Source organism: Amblyomma americanum, chromosome 1 (assembly GCF_052857255.1).
Source record: "Amblyomma americanum isolate KBUSLIRL-KWMA chromosome 1, ASM5285725v1, whole genome shotgun sequence".
In the NCBI taxonomy this organism is placed as follows: Eukaryota; Metazoa; Arthropoda; class Arachnida; order Ixodida; family Ixodidae; genus Amblyomma; species Amblyomma americanum.
In genome coordinates, this window is record NC_135497.1 from 221,190,130 (window position 1) to 221,207,956 (window position 17,827).

At 51.7% G+C, this 17,827-nt stretch overlaps 1 protein-coding gene across 2 annotated transcripts in view; it reads left to right on the forward strand.

Moving 5' to 3' along the window:
- Positions 1-1,179: 1,179 nt before the first annotated feature.
- Positions 1,180-17,827, forward strand: part of tyn (trynity) — a 47,301-nt gene continuing 30,653 nt past the window's right edge. The window contains exons 1-4 of one of the 2 annotated variants that reach the window (XM_077648534.1): positions 1,180-1,403; positions 4,832-4,934; positions 15,540-15,809; positions 16,515-16,781. In XM_077648534.1, coding sequence (XP_077504660.1) covers positions 4,874-4,934; positions 15,540-15,809; positions 16,515-16,781 — 598 coding nt within the window. In that variant the 5' untranslated portion in view covers positions 1,180-1,403; positions 4,832-4,873. The remainder of the gene's footprint in view (positions 1,404-4,831; positions 4,935-15,539; positions 15,810-16,514; positions 16,782-17,827) is intronic. The other variant, XM_077648535.1, reaches the window with a different exon arrangement.

The following is a 17,827-nucleotide window of genomic DNA, read 5'->3' on the forward strand; positions in this document are numbered from 1 at the left end:
AAGATCCCCAGGTGGTTGAAATTATTCCGGAGCCCTCCACTACGGTACCTAATTCTTCCTTTCTTCTTTCACTCCCTCCTTTATCCCTTCCCTTACGGCGCGGTTCAGGTGTCCAACGATATATGAGACAGATACTGCGCCATTTCCTTTCCCCAAAAAACCAATTATTACCCACAGCTCTGACAGAATAACGGAATAACGTGATGCTGTGACACCCAGGCTGGTCGTCGGCAGTCCAGCGAAGTCGGCTCGGTCCACTAACTGTAATACTAACAAGTTGCAATAAGGAAAGGAGAGGCGCAGTAATTGTCTCACTCCCAGTGGACACCTCAACCACGCCGGGAGAGAAGGGGTGAAGCATGGAGTCAAAGAAGGAAGAGAGAAAGGTGCGCCGTATGGAGGTCTCCGGATTATTTTCTACCAGCAGTGGTTCTTTATAACGTGCGCTGACATCGCACAACAAACGGGCGTGTTCCGCATTTCTCCTCCATCGGAACGCGGCCGCCGCAAGTTTTGATCCTATGCGATCGCGGGCTGTGGAGCCGAACGCACTAATTACTGAGTCAAGGCGGCGGGTGCAGTCCGGTTTGGATTCGGAGCTGGAACAGTCGGCGGATGTGTAGACCGCGGAGCATGGTTAACTCGGTCTTTCTTGTGGAGCAGCGGCAGCAGCGTGCAGGAAGCCGGCCATGGTAGACGAGGCGAGGAGGCACACCGTGTCGAAAAGGATCGACATGATGTCGGTCCCGCGCAGCGCGCTGCTGGGCCTCCGGGGCGGAAGGCGGAGGAACGGCCGCGCAGGTCAGCAAGCGGGGCGCACCGCGGCGTCTCCCGAGTCATTCACCGAAATCTCCCAGAGCACGCCGCAAGACACGCCGAGTGGACACGGGCTCCCATCGGCGGCGCCCGCGTGCGCTCGCGTTTCCGCCGGCCGCCGTGATTCGCGGTTTTCGGGCGCCGCGCGGAAGCCGACGGAAGCCCCCATTGCGGAGGTCGTTTTCTCTCGTTGTGTTTCGTGTCGTTTCCGCCCCTTTGTACTTTTACCTGTCTTTAACGGCCTTCTCGGGCATTCCAGGCGCGGCAAGTAAAACGCGACGCTCAGGCAGAAGTAGGAAAGAAACCCCGCCGGTGCCAAGGGAACGTGCAGCTTCGGCTGCTGTTTCGTGGCCGCGGTCCCGCAGTCACCGCGAAGCCAGGCGTCAGGCCAACGGAGAGTGATGACTCAAGGAAGACAGAAACGGCCGTGTGCTTCCTTCGTTGTTGGGACCCAACTCAAAACGTCCGTTGCCCGCGACGCAGTTGTCCCGATGCCGCGTGTCAACAGAAAGGATGGGGAGCTGTTCACACGAAGCATTATTTCGATCATCTTCGAAGGTGCCGGAGGATGACGAAAGTAACCTCAAGTACGTAGCTTCCGCGTCGTCTTTGGTGATGCAATAGCTACTGTACTTTTATGAATAGCACTCAACTACAGCAATGCGTGCAATTATTAGGAGGTGCGTTTGCCAACATGTCTTCACTCTTATCGTATAATTCGTCATGTGAGGCGAGGCTGCGCATTAAAATCTGTTGGCTGAAAATAGTAATTGCAGGACTTTTACTGGAGGAGCACCGCTTCCGTTTTCTCTTTTTTTTTGTTCACTAAAACACTGTTAAATGATGTCAGAAACCGTTGTCTATTTCAGCGGTGTGCGCAAAACATGCTGCACGGAGCGCGAAGCTGTGAAACGTTTCCGAGCTTGTGTCGCTTTTGTTAGGCATTTCTTGAGCGCAGTACTTGCTCATATCACAGCGCCAGTTGTTATAGGAAGTCCCGTCAGAATCGCACAGTCGGCGTCGGCATCCGAGCGTGGAAGACGAGGGGAGTGGTGGGTAGGGAGCACAGGTGCGGCATGGAGAGGAGCGCGCGAGGGAGAGAGCACAAGCTCGTGCCTTGCGCCTCGTGCTAGCTTCGTCGTTGACGGGTGGTACGCTCGGTCGCAGCCAGGCGTCTCCCAATTGACTCGAAGCGCCTGTGAGGAAATCACCCCGAAATTCATCAGGTCCTCCCTCGCCAGTTTCGACCGCGTTTCGCCAGTCGTCCTCGCTACTTCATCGTCGATGGCATGCAGCACAAGCAATGCGTCGTCGACGTGGCATCAGAGGACTTCACTCCCGAAACCAATTTAGCGCAGTCGTCAGCATCGCAAAACGCGTTCATCGATCTTATTTTCAGTAGGCAGTGCATTGTGAAAGCGATTGCACGCACCGATACGCATTTCCCTTACCGCAAAATAGGCATAATCAGGATGCAAGAGGCGGAAAAGGAACAGAGCCAATAAACGCAATGGCTAAACACAATAATACGTGTTCTCGTCATTTAATAATTAACCACGAAGCCACCATAAAAAAAAAAAAGAAAACAGCATTGGGAATTTTCCTGTTCCATATAAACCGCGTTGCTCTAGACGAAGTTTCCTGTCACAGAACTCCGAGTGTGCAATATTTCACCCTCCTTTTGACAGACCGCTAATAAGCAAGCAAGTGGCTCGGAACCGAGGCGCTGGCCAAGCTTGCTGTACCGTGGCCCAAGGTGACCGGCATGCAACCCCCCCCCCCCCCCACCCCCCCCTCCCACTGCTTTCTTTAGTTTCGCTTCGTTTTCGCCTTTAAACGATTTGCCGGTGGTGAGTGGCCGAACTCGAGTTCCGCTACGACAAGCCACGTACGCGACTGGTCGCCACAGTGGAAAAGGCAAGCGGCGTCGCGGGTCTCGCAGCGGTGCGCGCTTCGTCTGCCGGTGGAAATAGTTTTTTTGAGCCGGAAATGCGAGCGATGCTCGGCCGTCACGGCTCAGGGGTCTGCCAGCCGAACCAGAAAAATGACGCCCAGCGTTGCTGTCCGCGCCTCACGGCAATGGACACAAACGAGACCCTCTCTTTCTCTTGTCCCCCTCTCCGCAGTCGTAAAACGCTGCGTGAAGCGGGGCAGCGGCTGCACGGCTGGAGAGCGAGCTTTCCGCATATATGTGCACACACGGTGCGTCTGTCTGTTTTTTTTTTCCTCCGCGAACATTCCGTTTCTGTGTGCATAAGATATTAGAGGAGCAAGGTGCATCCATCGCCGCACGGAGCGAGCCCGCTGTATCTATTATGTAATTCCCCGCAGCGTTCTGAAAGAAAAATAGGAGCATGAAGCGGGGGGGGGGGGGGGGGGGTATAGCGGAGAAGTGTCTGACAATGGCGTCCTTCTTCGTAATACCGTAGCATACACTAGGTTCTTCGCGCGCACCACGTGTGTTTACTGGCGAATCGAGGGCCGAGAGGAATTATACCCGCAACAGTTGAATTCTCAGCTCCTCGGTTGGCTCGGCCAGCTGAGCGCTAATCACACACGGTGGCCCGAGGCCCAAATTGCAAGTCACGCTACTACGCGCAGAAGCGCCGTAGCAGCGTGAGGCCGAGGCTCCTCCGCGCGTCCCCCGCATTTAGAGCTGCGCCGCTTTTATAGCCTGCGCGGAGGAGGGACTCGCTAACACAGATTCTAGCGCGCGTCAGGCAGCTGGCAAAGAAAACAAAGCAGAAGGCGGAGGCGCCAGAGGCGGTCAAGTTTGCGTTTTGTATTTCGACTTCTCGAGTTCCGCGCGAAGCTTTCACTGTGCGCCTCTTGTTTCGCTTACTTCTGAAAGTTTATGCGTATACATGCGTGTTTGCCCACTTTGTATCTCGGTGGTAGCGCAAACGAGCGATAAAAGCAAGCACAATGGATACTTTAGTAGCCCCGGAGCGATTACGAAAAGTCATGCGCCGTTATTTTTTGTTATGGAGGCAAAACGCTAAGGCGCCCATGTGCTGTGCGATGTCAGTGCACGTTAACGATCCCCAGGTGGTTGAAATTATTCCGGAGCCCTCCAATACGGCACCTCTTTCTTCCTTTCTTCTTTCACTCCCTCATTTATCCCTTCCCTTATGGCGCGGCTACGTCTCCAACGATATGTGAGACAGATATTGCGCCATTTCCTTTCCCCAAAAACCAATTATTATTTTTTGTTTGTCCGTTATAGGTAAGGGATCGAAGTAAATGGCTGCTGTTTTAATCAATTAATATGCCCTGAAGGCGCCAGAAGCTAAGAAACGAACGATACCGCCTGCATTCTGTACAGCAGGGCAGCCCATAGTTTCTCATGAGTCGCTGTTACTAGAACGCGGGCTGGCGCAAGACGTTGTCAATGGGAGCTGCGGATCAGAAGGCAGAAGCCGTAAGATGTGGTGTTATTTTTTTTGTTACCATTGTATTGTACCCCTCATCATGCTATCGATTCTGGTGACTGTTGCGCTAAAAAAAGCAACAAAAAAACTTGTCACACTCACGGGAGGGTCAAGCTTCCTGCAGATGCATTTACAGACGCTGATGCTTTCTCGCATGAAGATTTCATAAAGCGCATGCATTCGCACGCTGTTTCCGGCTTGCCGAGCTTTGACCAGTCCGGGCATTAGCCAAATGCTCTGCGGGAATGCACCTCAGCGCAGTGAAATAAGAGAATGGCGGCCCGGAGGTCCCTGGGCGTTCCACGGTGAAGCTTTGTGCACCAGTTTGAGTTACATGTTCCAGCTCAGAGAGAGAAAAAAAAAGAGATAAGAAGGCAAGATAAAATAAAAGGATGCGCCTCACGAGCCTGTCCATTTGGGAGCGAGCGACCGCTCAGCGAGCGCGCTGAGGCAGGCGAGCGCATTTTCTCGCCTGCAGCGGCGGCTTCCGGTTGCGTAGTCAAGCCCCGAAGCACGCGCGCGGGCCTCGCACGCGAAAAGAGTACAAACCGCCGTGTTGAGACGAAGCATGTGTTCTCACGCAGGAATTCCGGACTCCGGGAGAGCGAGCGCAGATCGCCATCAGCATGGGGAGGCGGCACTGTGTCACGTTACTCGTACTGGCCCACGTCACGACGCTCGTATCGGGTGAGTGCCGGCCACGGCGCCGCTTTTTTCAGATCGGCCGGTGGGCAGCCCCGTCCCGTGTTGTTCCTCCTCTGAACCGGGTGACAAGAAGCGCCGAAAGCGCACGCACAGGCGAGGACAGGTGTAGCGCTGCACGGAGCACGTATACCTTTGTTCTAAACGCATTCACATTCATCAGAAATAAAGAAATGTGTGCCCGTGCGGAGCTGCACCAGCGCTACTACTCGCGGGCGCATTCCACAGCCCTTATCTTTCAACCGGCAGCCTCTAAGCAGGATTAACAGGAGGGTGCTTCGAATTACTTCCGTCCGCGCCTGTGCTGCTTTGTAGTATTCTTGTTTCACCCACTTCTAAACGCGACGCGAGGCCGCATTGCACGTTGGACGTCCCGTGTGCCCGCTGCTGCAATTCGCAGCTTCTTGTCTCGCATTCCCCGGAGGAGCTGCGCCAGTCATCGGGCTTGTTGCTACGTGCCGCCACTGTAGCGGTCAAAGATGTGCATGGTTCGCAACGTAGTTTATTACTCTTACGCTCGCAAAATTTTAATTATGTTGAGGATTTTGTCTGTGTTGTGCACGTCTAAGGCACGATAACAGTACATCACATTCTTAATATAAGCAAAAGGAAGAGTGACAAAAGAAACGATTCTAAAGAGGAGCAAGTTTCGCGTAGCGACTAAGAGCGAAGTTGTCGAATAAAATGAGCGAAAAAGCTTCGTCTGTATTTCAGACCAACAAGTAACTTGTCCAGGGTACGCAAGGTGAAATAGAACTTTCTGAATAGCGATGTAGTTAAGACATTGGTCGACTAATTATCGCCAATCAATGCAAGTCGAAAGCTGTGTTCCGAAACGCCTTGTGTTGCTGCAGTGTGCATGCGGACAGGTAGCAGCTTGGCGAAAAAAAAAAAAACATCATATTGCACAACTTTGCAATCGGTTAAAATTCAGTGCGGTGAATAACTGAGAGGATCGGAGCAGGGGCGGATTTATCGGTCACTGCTGGAGGGGGCAGTTGGGGGGGGGGGGGGGGGGGGGGAGGCAGTCCCAGCGGTCACTTGCGCTTAGTGAAGCATACTTCTGTAACCCTGACTTAAGAGCTCAGCTCAAGTAAGCAGCGGGTGATAACATAAAAAGAGCTAACAGCCGCGCCTGTCTTTCACCATGTATTTCTTCTATTTTTGGGGGCGAAAATGGGAGTTTAGATCGCTTTCCTAAGTAGAATTTCTCGCTTGGGGGGGGGGGGGGGGGAGGGTTGCAACCGCCCCCACCGCATCCACCCCCTCACCTCCCCACCCTCTAAATCTGCCCCTGGGTCGGAGGGCATTGATTGCAAGTTTGTGTAAGACCTCACGGGTTTCGTACTCAGCGTTACTGGTGACGCTGTAGGACCTGTATGGCTATCTCTATCTATATGGACTCTATATAGCAATCCACTCGCTTACTCGCGCCCAGGAACTGAGATGTGGAGTGCCATACGCCAATATGTTTGTGCACGTGTGGACCCTGCAGAGAACGGCCGGTCAGGGAGAGTCGTCCACTCAGTGCACATGACTTCACTTTAGGCGGTCGCTACGGCCAAGGCGTTCTCCTTTCCATCACGAGATCACAGGCTGGGGTACGTGGGCGGTACGGCTCTGGGGGAATGTTTAAAGCAATAACAGAGCTTGCTGCCACGCGGCGTCCCATGTAGGCCCAGGGGACACATCGGCGCCATAAACTGCAAAAAAAAAAAAAAACGCGTTTCTGACTAATTTGAGTAATAGCCGAGAGCCTAACAAATTATAGTGATAGCAGAAAATAATGGCGACGATAATAAATAATCGCTTCACTCCGTGGAGTGGAGGCCTCATTTTCTTCATTGTTCGTCAAGGTCAACTCGAAAATAGTTCTGCCTTGTTCGAGACAAACGCTAGTCACGCTGACTACGAATTGCAGCGGCCACTGGGCAAGCGGCATTAATTAGTCATCGAAATTAATTAATGGCACTGCTCAGGAAGGTTTCACCCCAAAGAGAAGGAAAAACACTGCGCAGGTACAGCGTAGCGCGTGATGCAATATAGGTATAGTACAACAATCCCTCCAGCGGTCACTTGCGCTTAGTGAAGCATACTTCTGTAACCCTGACTTAAGAGCTCAGCTCAAGTAAGCAGCGGGTGATAACATAAAAAGAGCTAACAGCCGAGCCTGTCCTTCACCATCAAGGGTAGGCTGAAGGCTCGCGACGGCCTTTCCGGACGTACGCACGCCGACATGTTTCAGGAAATGCGGCTTACGGGCAGAAAGATAGCGACCTCGATCTTTCTCCGGGTAAGCCGTGTTTAGAACTTGTGTTTCATGAAGTTTTAGGCGGTCCATATTATTCGCAAATTTTCTCTTACGTAATAGTGCTGTGTGAGTGACCAGCGCGCAAGTGTTGTATCGACGACTGTCAACGAGACGCTACAGATGCGGGGCAATCAGATACGCTTAAGAGAGAGAGAGAGAGGTTCTGTGAACGTTGTCACTGGAACATTAATTTTGCGTTCAAGAAGGAATTTGCTTTGCTTCCTCAAACTATTCAGCGGATCGCATCTCAATCATCGGCGCCTTTTTTTTTTCTTTTGTGCGTGTGTGCCATTGGAGCGGGAACGGTGTTTTTTGCGCCGAAATGGGCATCGTTACTAAAGCCGAAACCAAGACCTCATAAATTGGTAACGGTGATCATGAAGACTTCGGCGAACGAAAGTAAGATGGCAAACACGGAGAGATTTGTAGCTCCGAAAGACAAAGACAGGACCAATAGAGGCGCACCAGTGGGCACCTGAGACTAACATACATCGACATCGGGTTCTTTAAAGTCTATTTTAAAGCAAAGTCGAGACTCCTTGCGATTAGTTCTCGCTTCAGAAGAAAAAAATAACAATCTCCTTGGTCTTTGGCCTCACCGAAGACAAAAAAGGTGACCCTTGCGCACGCCCGAACGATCCCACTTCGACTGCAAGCCCCATACACGACCACATACGAGCATTGCTCAGGAAATGAACACAGCGACGCCCCATTCTTATTGGTGGAAAGGTAATCACGTGGTTCCAGGGTGACGACGATATTAGACCGTAAACCACGGACAACAATACCCCTGACACAGCCGTAGGTGATAATATGGCGCGCCCTACCGCATGCATGCAGGCTGGGACTGTCCCACCAAGGCCAGCCTTCGGAGTAGCTGCGATTCGCCACCAGCAGTACCGCAGCTCGCATCGCGCGATAACAGGGAAGTGCGAAGACGCTTAGGGGCGCCAATTTACGCCCGCGTCGTTGTTTGTCGAGGGCTATCCGTGCATGCATTGTTTGCCGCGGGAGGGAAGGGACGCGTGGCGAGAGGCCGATCGAGGAGAGACACCCGCGAGCACGGGCAGCCTCGGAAGAAAATGATTCGCGTGCCTAGGCGCCGTCGCTTGCGAGAACGGTCGCGGGTCATTGCGTCCCCTCCGGAGCCAGTCAAGCGGGCCTCCGTTCCGAGCCAGTACGGACCAAAGACGCCCCCCACGCGGAAATGAATGTCTCCGATTCCGGAACTGCCCGCTGCTACGCTTATCTCGCCGAGGGGCGCATAAGTGCCAAATAATGAGGGGCTAACTGCGCGTCTCGGGCCAGATGAGCGGCCCGCGTCCCCAAACTGCCGGGTCGACACCGCGTTGACAGTCACGCTCGTCCTCACGGGGCGGGCAAACCGCTGTCGAAGCGTTTAGGAGCGCGGTCTGCCGGGGCAGCTGGAACACGGCTAGAAGGGAAAGGGCGGCTTTTTTTACACGCGGCGACAGCGTCGCTGGACGACTGTCGGCGCACTTAGAACTGCGGCAGCTCTCTCCGTGGTCCATGCGCTCACAAGGTTCGTAGACAAGTGAAATTAAGAGACCTCACCCCTGAGCTTAGTGGCGCGGCTCACCTTTCCGAGTCCTGAGATAATTGCCTGTTTATCCTGCGGCGAGTGTGACCTCCTCTCTCGGTCCCTAGGCCAAGGGTGCGCGAATTTAAAGCTCTATTATTATTATTATTATTATTTTTTGTACGAGCCTGCGAATAGTATTTTCTCGAAAACGAATCGAATATGAACAGGCAGACTTTTCTACCGAATCGAGTACGAATCGAGTAGTAAAAGAACCGAATCGGATACGAATCGAATATTTGTGTGATTATTCGCTACGTGTCCGAATAATCGTACAAAACGAATATTCGATCGAAACAGCAAAGCGCTCGGAATGGCGCTATAAGTGGTAGGGCTAAAGCTGTAAGTGTCCAATGACGCAGCACCCATCTGCACTTGTGGAGGTGCAACATGAAGTCAAAATAATAACTGTATAACCGTTATGTCATACGCATAGGAAAAAATACCTTTTGTTACGCATGACAGCGAACGTCTGGCTACTGAGGGCAGCGAATAAATTACCGGTTCATGAGAGGCACGAGAGATCGAGCCATTGCCTCCGATATCGAGCATAAAGGCAGGGTTTGCTAGGACTGCCTGAACCCTGCCGCATCGCCCAGCCTTGGAAGCGATATGTTTGAACGTTTGAACATCATGAACGCCCCTGCACAAATGGACTGCGTGGGGGCGCCGTACCCTCCAACGCGCACAGACCGATTGTGGCAGCATGTTGTGCGGCGTCGGAGTGGGCCCCGTTTTTGAAACGGTCGTCAGAAAAAATAAAAAAAACATGACGTGCCCTAAACGAACCTCATGCCAGTTATTCCAAAACTATTCGAGATCTCGAGAACGGATTCGATTCGTTTCGAGTAATTTTGAGCGTGCACAATTTTATTCGTCCAGCGAATCACATTTGGCTCGCTATAAAAAATGTTAAGTATTCGCGCGCCTGTAATTTTTTACCTTCCCATGTCGTTAACCCCAAATTCGTCTATTTATTAAAATAGGCCTAGTCTAAAAATAAGGCTCGCCACTATGCAAGAAAAGCCAGTACAATCGATTTGCGAGGTCGTAGCGTTTGTTTTGCACCTGGTTCCATTTCTCCTCGAAAAATAAAATCGCGCACCAACATGTTTATAGCGTGTGCTTGTGTGTTTGTGCGAGCTATTGTTACCGGAAATCCACATTGACACGAGGAAAGTTTAAAAATGCATCGTAGAAATAAAATCGCCTATCTCCCCAACCACTACCTTCAAGGAATGCCTGTAAATCCGCTCTCTTTTCGCCCGATTGGTCCTATTTCTGTAGCGAAAATTTGTTTTTTCACCTGTAAAAACTCGTTCCCAACAGTAGCCACCAGTTGTAAGAAATATTAGAAGGGGTTAACAGTAGTAGATGTTTGAACGGTGGGTTCTGCTTGTCCATAATTGTCGTCGGCTGTGCTTGTCATTCTTCGTCCCTTATCACTCGTTAACTATTACGGCCTAGTTGCCGACCATTTCATTAGACGCGCAACAAGCATTGTATGTGCACAGTTAGACAGCAGTCCGTATGTGGTCAACATACCCTAGACAGAGGAGGGGATATCGGCTTTAACTGACAATGTAGCGAGCGCATAGTGTGCTACGTAGTGAGCTTGTGCGCAAAACGTGGCGGGGGTGGAAACTACTAACGCGCAAAATGTTGCAGACAGAGGTAAGTCATGGCAAGAGTATGAGAGCGAACGCCTAAGTATTTTACCAGCAAGTAAGCGATATCCCTGCATCGGTGAATTCATCACTGCAATCCAGCGTGGCGCCAACAAATATGCTGTTTCGGTGTTCGCCCTTTTCTTGCAGACTGAGCTCCCATTTGTGATAGGGCAAAATCCACCATTGCAGTTTTCGACCGAATTTTGCTGCATGGCCCTTAATTATGTCGGCCAAGGTGTCGGGTAAATTCCTGACAGTACGCGGCGCAAGTTTTTTTTTTCTGTTAAATTCAGTCGCTCACGAGGAAAATGACATCACCTTCAGGGTGAGGTACGGGAGCGTCGGACTGTAGCAGTGTGTCGATTTGTGGGTGCTCATGCACCCCTGCACAAAATACCCGCAGGTGACATTGTAGTTACACTGTAGAGGAAAGGGCCTCAGCTGTGATTATCCGAAGACGCCTGCATTGTGCAGCGCCAGACGTCCAGAGTTGCTGGGTATATGCTTCACATTGCCTCTCGCCGCAAGAAGATAGACGCAATTTGAATATTGTCACTTACCTAACATTCTCACAGTTTGATGAAAACTACGCGTGGAAGTTTTGGAAAGGACAGGCGTTTTGGTGCCGCCATTCCCATTCTTTGGTGACGGCATAAAATTGACCTTGAATTTTCTCTTGACTTTAAAAGGAGGTTGAGTGACACAAAACATACCCTGCTTGTTATGCATACTGTGCGCATGTAAAGGTGAGCGAAAAGTTTCCAAGAAAAAAAAACAAAAACCGACAAGCCATGCACTTAACTGCGCTTCTGTATAGTTCAAAGGTATACCGGCCAGCACCGTACTTGATCGGAATGTACTCGAGGCCTTGCGGCGCAGCTTCTGTGTATTCTCGTACCTTTTGACGGACCGTAATCGCGTTATAGTATCACAACTTCCCGGATCGCGATAAGCAGGCAACGGCAAGAAATGTGTGTTTGTGTTAACCGTGGGCTAATTAATCGTCCCCTAATTCGTCGCTAGCCAAGTGTGACAGTCATGTCGGACAGCCTTGTCATTGTAGGCGATATGGAACAGCACTCGAGCCGGCGAGATGCTGTCCATTAATTTGCCGTGATGGTTAATATCGTGCAACCAGCCGGTTCACGGGCCCGAATTGTTTTTTGATCCAGCGGTCGTGCAAGCGGCGAACAGCATTAACGAACCGCGGAACGTAATGCGCACGCGAAGCTTCCAAGACTCTAATTAACGTTGCTGATGACAAAGGGCGTGGCGAATAACTAGCTTACTGCGCTAAGACACGAGTAAAGACAGAGAAGGCACTCAACTACATACGCATACGAGCTATGTGTCTTCGTCACTTTGCGCAGTCAATTATTCATCATGTAAGACCAACTCGCTCAGCTACAAGTATCCCGACAAATGAAGGCAGTCTTGCTCCTTCGCGGTAATGTGGCGCCTACGCCGCCAACAACGAACGACATATCGTGACCTCACGCCTTCGAATAGCGCGTTGACCGGTGGCACATTCAGCGGCCCTACGCAACACCACTGCGAACACCGCGTTGTGCTCGCTCTCGTAGGCACGGCTAGAAAGGTGAGAGCTTCGCGTGACGCTAAACGCCGTGGCACACGAGAGAAAAAAGCTCACGAAACCAAGTCATTGTTTTCTGTAGCTGCGTTTTAGCGTCTCGAGCAGTGCGCACGAAAAGTAAAAGTACAAATGCCGCATTAATGGTTCCGCAGTGAAAATGCGGATAGGCTCCAAGCAAAAAGGTGAAAATGTAAGCAGTCGGCAGTAGCTATTTTACTGTGACATTAACAAGCAAGGACGCTGGCGTGTGAACTCAATGTCGAAGATATGCATAAAAGGAGATTCGCGTTATTTTTGCCTTTGCAGAGTGCATCGGAAAGTTAGTAGGTAAATGAGCCCCTTTACATGTCGTCTATCGCGTGGCACAGTGAGGTAATCGGAGCCGCATAATAAGCGTCAGCGGAAAGGGTCCCCTTCATTGGGATTTCAGCCGCGGCTCAACGGCCGCAATTCGTTTCCCTTCTACCGGTGGCCTCTTACGCAACACCCCGGAAATATGTGCCTAAATCTACGCCCAGTCAAATCCGTCGCTGCGGTCCGGCATTCCATTGAGACTTGCCGTTATTGCTCCCTTTCGTCTGGGACGCAAATGCAAACGGCGCGAATTCGTAAAACCACGACGGCAGTATCCTTGTCTGCTGACAGCCGCGAAAAGTAATTCGGACAGCTGCACGGACCAGTGTTTTCCGAAGGAAAGCGATCAAGAAGGAACGTTCTGCGCTCAGGAGACCACACGAAACAAAATCGACCCACCGCGCTGTCTGCGGCAGCTGCCCAGAGTAATCGATCACGGTAAGTGGCCGTCAGGGGCCGCGGGCGTGAGCGCGGTCGCCGCCGAGGCGAGCTAGTGGGCGGCGCCGGACTGACCCTGACTCGGCGAGAAGCAGTGGCCGTCGCCTGCTGACCCGGCGGCCCTCCCCCGCCGACCTTGCCTCGTCACCCACGACCGGCCGCCGAGACGTAGCAGCGCCCATTGTTTCCGGCTGGCTCCGTTTCACTCCTCGTTCCATTCACACGACCACGGGGGGAGTCCTCTCCCAGCACTGGGTGTGTGGGCCACCCGGAACTTTCTCAGGCTTGTCGGCGTCATTTGCACTCGCGGAGAACACGGGCGTTGAAATGCTCATTACGAGCAGCGGCGCGGCCCGCGCGTGGTGCCGAGATGCACCAACCTGCTGATGTGAGTGCGCGCTGTCACTGCACGGTGATGTACGCGCGCGGGGCCCTCCTCCGGCCGGGGGTCGGCCAGTTAGGGGCGCCGCGTGGGGCAGCGTAATGACGACGCAGCGCCGGAAACACTGGCCGCGGCCGCCACCACAGAGAAAGACTTCGCGTGCCGTGCCCGGCGGTTAAAATAAGCCATGAAAGCCATGGCGTGCGTGAAACTCGCCGGTGGTGCGCGAATCGCTGTCGTCCATCATTCTCGAGAGAGAGAGAGGCTGCGCTGGGCTCCGAATATAGAGAATGTGGAGAATGGGCCTAATTTTGCAGCCCCGACGGCAACTCTTGACGGACAGCGCTTGATCACCGAGATAGGTGTTCATCGCATTGCAGGCTTCACTGTTGCTTTTAACACGCAGCGCTCCTGGACATTTATCGGGTCATATATGCGGTGCGTTTTTGGTCACTCGTCCTGAACATGAGATGACCCGGAACGTCGTGTCGGGCGCCCGCTGCGCTCAACATTCACAACTGTGAGAATAAGTGCTCCAGCTGAGAACACATTTCTGAAGGTTTGCTTCGCCGGTTACGAATTTACCTCCGCTGTTTAATTAGTTTCTGACCTCTCTCGCTCTTGTTTGTTATGCCAAACATCCGAAAGTAACGTCCTTCTTTTTTTTTGTTTCTCAAGGACAACTATACATCCCCGTGCTTTTGATATTGCAAAGTACACAAAACAGTCTGGAAGCTCAAATCCGGAAATACACGGTTTGAATGAAACCCCAAGCTGCGACATTATGCTTTATGCGATTTAGCAATATCGTGTACTCGCCATTGTTGTATTTGTCGCGGTCTCCTCTTTTATCGCTATCTTTCAGAGGCGATGTAACATTGCTGATCACGTTGAGAATGGCCATAAGGCTGAATATATCTACTAACAGAAAGCAGCCTCCATTGTTTAGAGGCATGTTTTTCGTCCACAGCATTAAAAATAAACGTAGAATGAAAACGAGCAACCAGCTCGCTTTCATGCATACATTGTGCAGTACAGCCAACTCCGCCTCAAATGCAGTTCGGTCAGCCCGCGCTCCCAGAAGAGAAAAAAGTGCGCCGTGCGTACACTGCCTCAAGGCACTCCTGCCATGCGTAAAGCACCAGCCAGACTCTGTCTCTGTGTTCCAGTGATTTGACAGATCCGTTCGCTTCGTACAAGTCTCTATTCGCAAGGCGGACCTTTAGAAGTGTCGCACGCACAAATCAATGACCAAAGCAAAAAGCAAAGGCGGTGACCAGAGGTTGGTCTCCTAGAGACATATAGCAACATGATTCAGGTGGGGGATTCTGAAGTATTGTGTCCTCCGTTCTTCGTAATGTCGAAGTTTGATGTACTGCTTTTTTAAAAATATTCTTCGTATTCTTTCCCTCGCACAGCATTGCAAATAGGCCATTGGGGCGTCATGTTTGCGTGCTCCTTGCAGCGACAGATTTGCTAATATCCGACGTTGCCTTGTGGAATGTCCCTCTGTTCTGTGGGATGGAATCGACTGAAAACATTGATGATAGCGTGTCACTTCACATGTTAATTAAGGAAATAAATAGAGGGTGTGTGGCACGTATAATCTTATCCACACAAGCGCAGAAATGAGTTGATACTGCCCTAGGTTACCGTACGTGTCAACAATAAATGCCTACTAAGAGTTCTGGTGGCCAGACGCAAGCTGAAACGCATCTTCTCAGGGTTCGGAAAGTGTTAGTTCGATTCATAGCAAATCAAAGCGCTTTGATATAACACACTAAATAGGAGAGAAAACTGAGGAGAATTCGCTCCTTTCAATTTTCAGCTTGACTGATCACTTGTAAGCACCAGTGAGCCTGCACTGGCTCTTTAGGTGAACTCTGATCACAACTCGTGTGCTGTATGCTGTATTTAACGCGACCCCACTTTCCCAAAATAAAGGGCGGCCCATCTACTTGCACACTCACACGCGACAGTGAAGAGTTATTTCGCGTGTTGTGAGCGTACCTTACGCAGAACTTCACGCTCAGCCGCGAAGAACCGGCATATGGGCATTGGACGCGGTGTCGACATTTCTCAGGAATACACCTGAAAACGCCATACTCTGTTCGTTCATGGTCGTAAGGGCTGTTGGGCTTAATTATAACGCTATAGTTGTCATTCATTCATTCATTCATTCATTCATGGTGTGGGCGTGGCCATTGCGCACAGCTGACCGCGGACTCCCAACTGGCGCAGGCAAGGTGAGCTTCGAGAAGCTGACCAACCTGGACTTCGCGGGCACAGCGTACTACACGATCCGCAACCTGTCGCTGTACGAGTGCCAGGGCTGGTGCCGCGACGAGAAGGAGTGCGCGGCCGCCGCCTTCAGCTTCGTGCTCAACCCGCTGGCGCCCCAGCAGGAGACCACCTGCCTGCTCCAGAACAGCACGCAGGCACGCAAGCCCACCGCCAGGCCCCAGCGGGCCGTCAACCTGTACTACCTCGTCAAGAACCACATACGCTCCGGTGAGTTTTTTTCCGGCAGCACCAGGGGACGCTGCGGCTTGCCGAGCGCTTTACACTGCTATCAGTTCAAGACCAGTTTAACACTCGATGCCGCTAACCTGACGAAGTTGTCCTGCGTCGAAGGAGTTCTGGGCAAAAATGTCGACACGCATAATACTGTGCACCGTTCTCTAATTACCCGGACTGACTTTTTGGCGACCAACCTTTATTGCATCCGATTTGTCCCTCGCAGGAAGCCGCCGCGGTGGCTGAGTGGTTATGGCGCTCGGCTGCCGGCCCGAAAGACGCGGGTTGATCCCGGCCGCGGCGGTCGAATTTCGATGGAGGCGAAATTGGAGGCCCGTGTGCTGTGCGATGTCAGTGCACGTTAAAGAACCCCAGGTGGTCCAAATTTCCGGAGCCCTTCACTACGGCGTGTCTCATAGCCTGAGTCGCTTTGGGACGTTAAACCCCCATAAACCAACCGACCGATTTGTCCCTCGCCTTTAATTTGCGGCACATTTTTAACGTTTCTTCCCTGGAGCCATGTGCACCTACTTAACCTGCACGCGATTGCAGCCGAATGAGTAACCGTAGCGATGCGTACAAAGCAGCAGGAGGCAAATCGCTACAGCGGAATTGACGTGGACGGCGCAGGGCGGACAGTCGACCTACTTCCCCCGATCCATAACTGTCTGAGTGTACGCGCTCGATTTACGCACGCAGAGAAAATCTGCGACCGGCTATGGTCGTTCGAGCGCTTCCCGAACAAGATGGTGCGTGGCCACGACACGGCCGTGCTGTTCACGGCCAGCAAGGACTCGTGCCTGGCGGCCTGCCTCAACGAGGACCGCTTCGTGTGCCGCTCGGCAGAGTTCAACTACGTCACTCTGCAGTGCCATCTGAGCGACGTGGACCGGCGCTACGCGGGAGTCCAGGAGAAGTACGGGGACGCCATCGGCGTCGACTACTTCGAGAACGCCTGCCTCGAAGGTATTCGCATCAGCTCAGCAACAACTGCGACCCCGGCATTGCCGCCCTTGTACCGGCGCTAGAGTAGAATCGCTGAATCTACGCTAGATATCGCTGTCGCGACCTCTCTTGAGCATGCATTGAATGCTGACGCTCGCTAGAAATTTTCGCTTACACTATGGACTTTCCTTTCTCGTAGTCGTTGTGTCCCCATGTGAACACGGTTTGGTAAGCGGTAATCAGATACTTGCCTACAAATGTGGACATTTTCATTAAGGACACCCTAGTGTGTGCAAGTTTTCTCATTAGCGTCTAAATGTACAGCGGGCAGCTTTCTAAATATTTGTTTATTTTTTTCTCAGTCATACAGCTTGTTACTAAGTAGCCATAATTTAAGGGCTGAACCTAAACAAAAATGGTCTTCTAAGCTCGGCAATAATGGAGGCATTTTTTGCCTGGTAAGAGCTATACCTACCGCAATATCACACCTGTGTAATCGAATGCAGCGCGGCGGGGTAGAAAAACAGACAGCGCTGTCAGATTACCACACGCAAGAGTGCCTGCACTATACTACCAGGTTAGCACGCATAGGAGTGCCCTTAATGCTTCACTAACTCAGTATTGCGTAGTACTAACGGTGCCCCATTAGTTTCGTTCCTCTGCATTAGACTGTCCTAACAGAGGGTATAACGGCCAGCGACGATAGTTAAACTAAGCAGTCCAAGCGTCAGGTTCTAAATGGAATGTTTCTTCACGTTTAGGATTTGAAGAACTCCGGAGCCCTCCACTACGGCACCTCTTTCTTCCTTCAATCCCTCCTTTATCCCTTCCCTTAAAGCGCGGTTCGGGTGTCCGCCGATATATGAGACAAATACTGCGCCATTTTTTTTCCAAAAAACCAATTATAATAATTATAATATAATAAGAACACCACCTGGCCAGGGTGAAGCACCCTGACGAATGGCAGTAGCGGTGGCTGAAGAAAGTCAGTGAAAACGTTTTATACCGTAAACAATGATTTCACATGGAACCCGAATATTAACTGTTTTCTTACCGTTATCGCCATT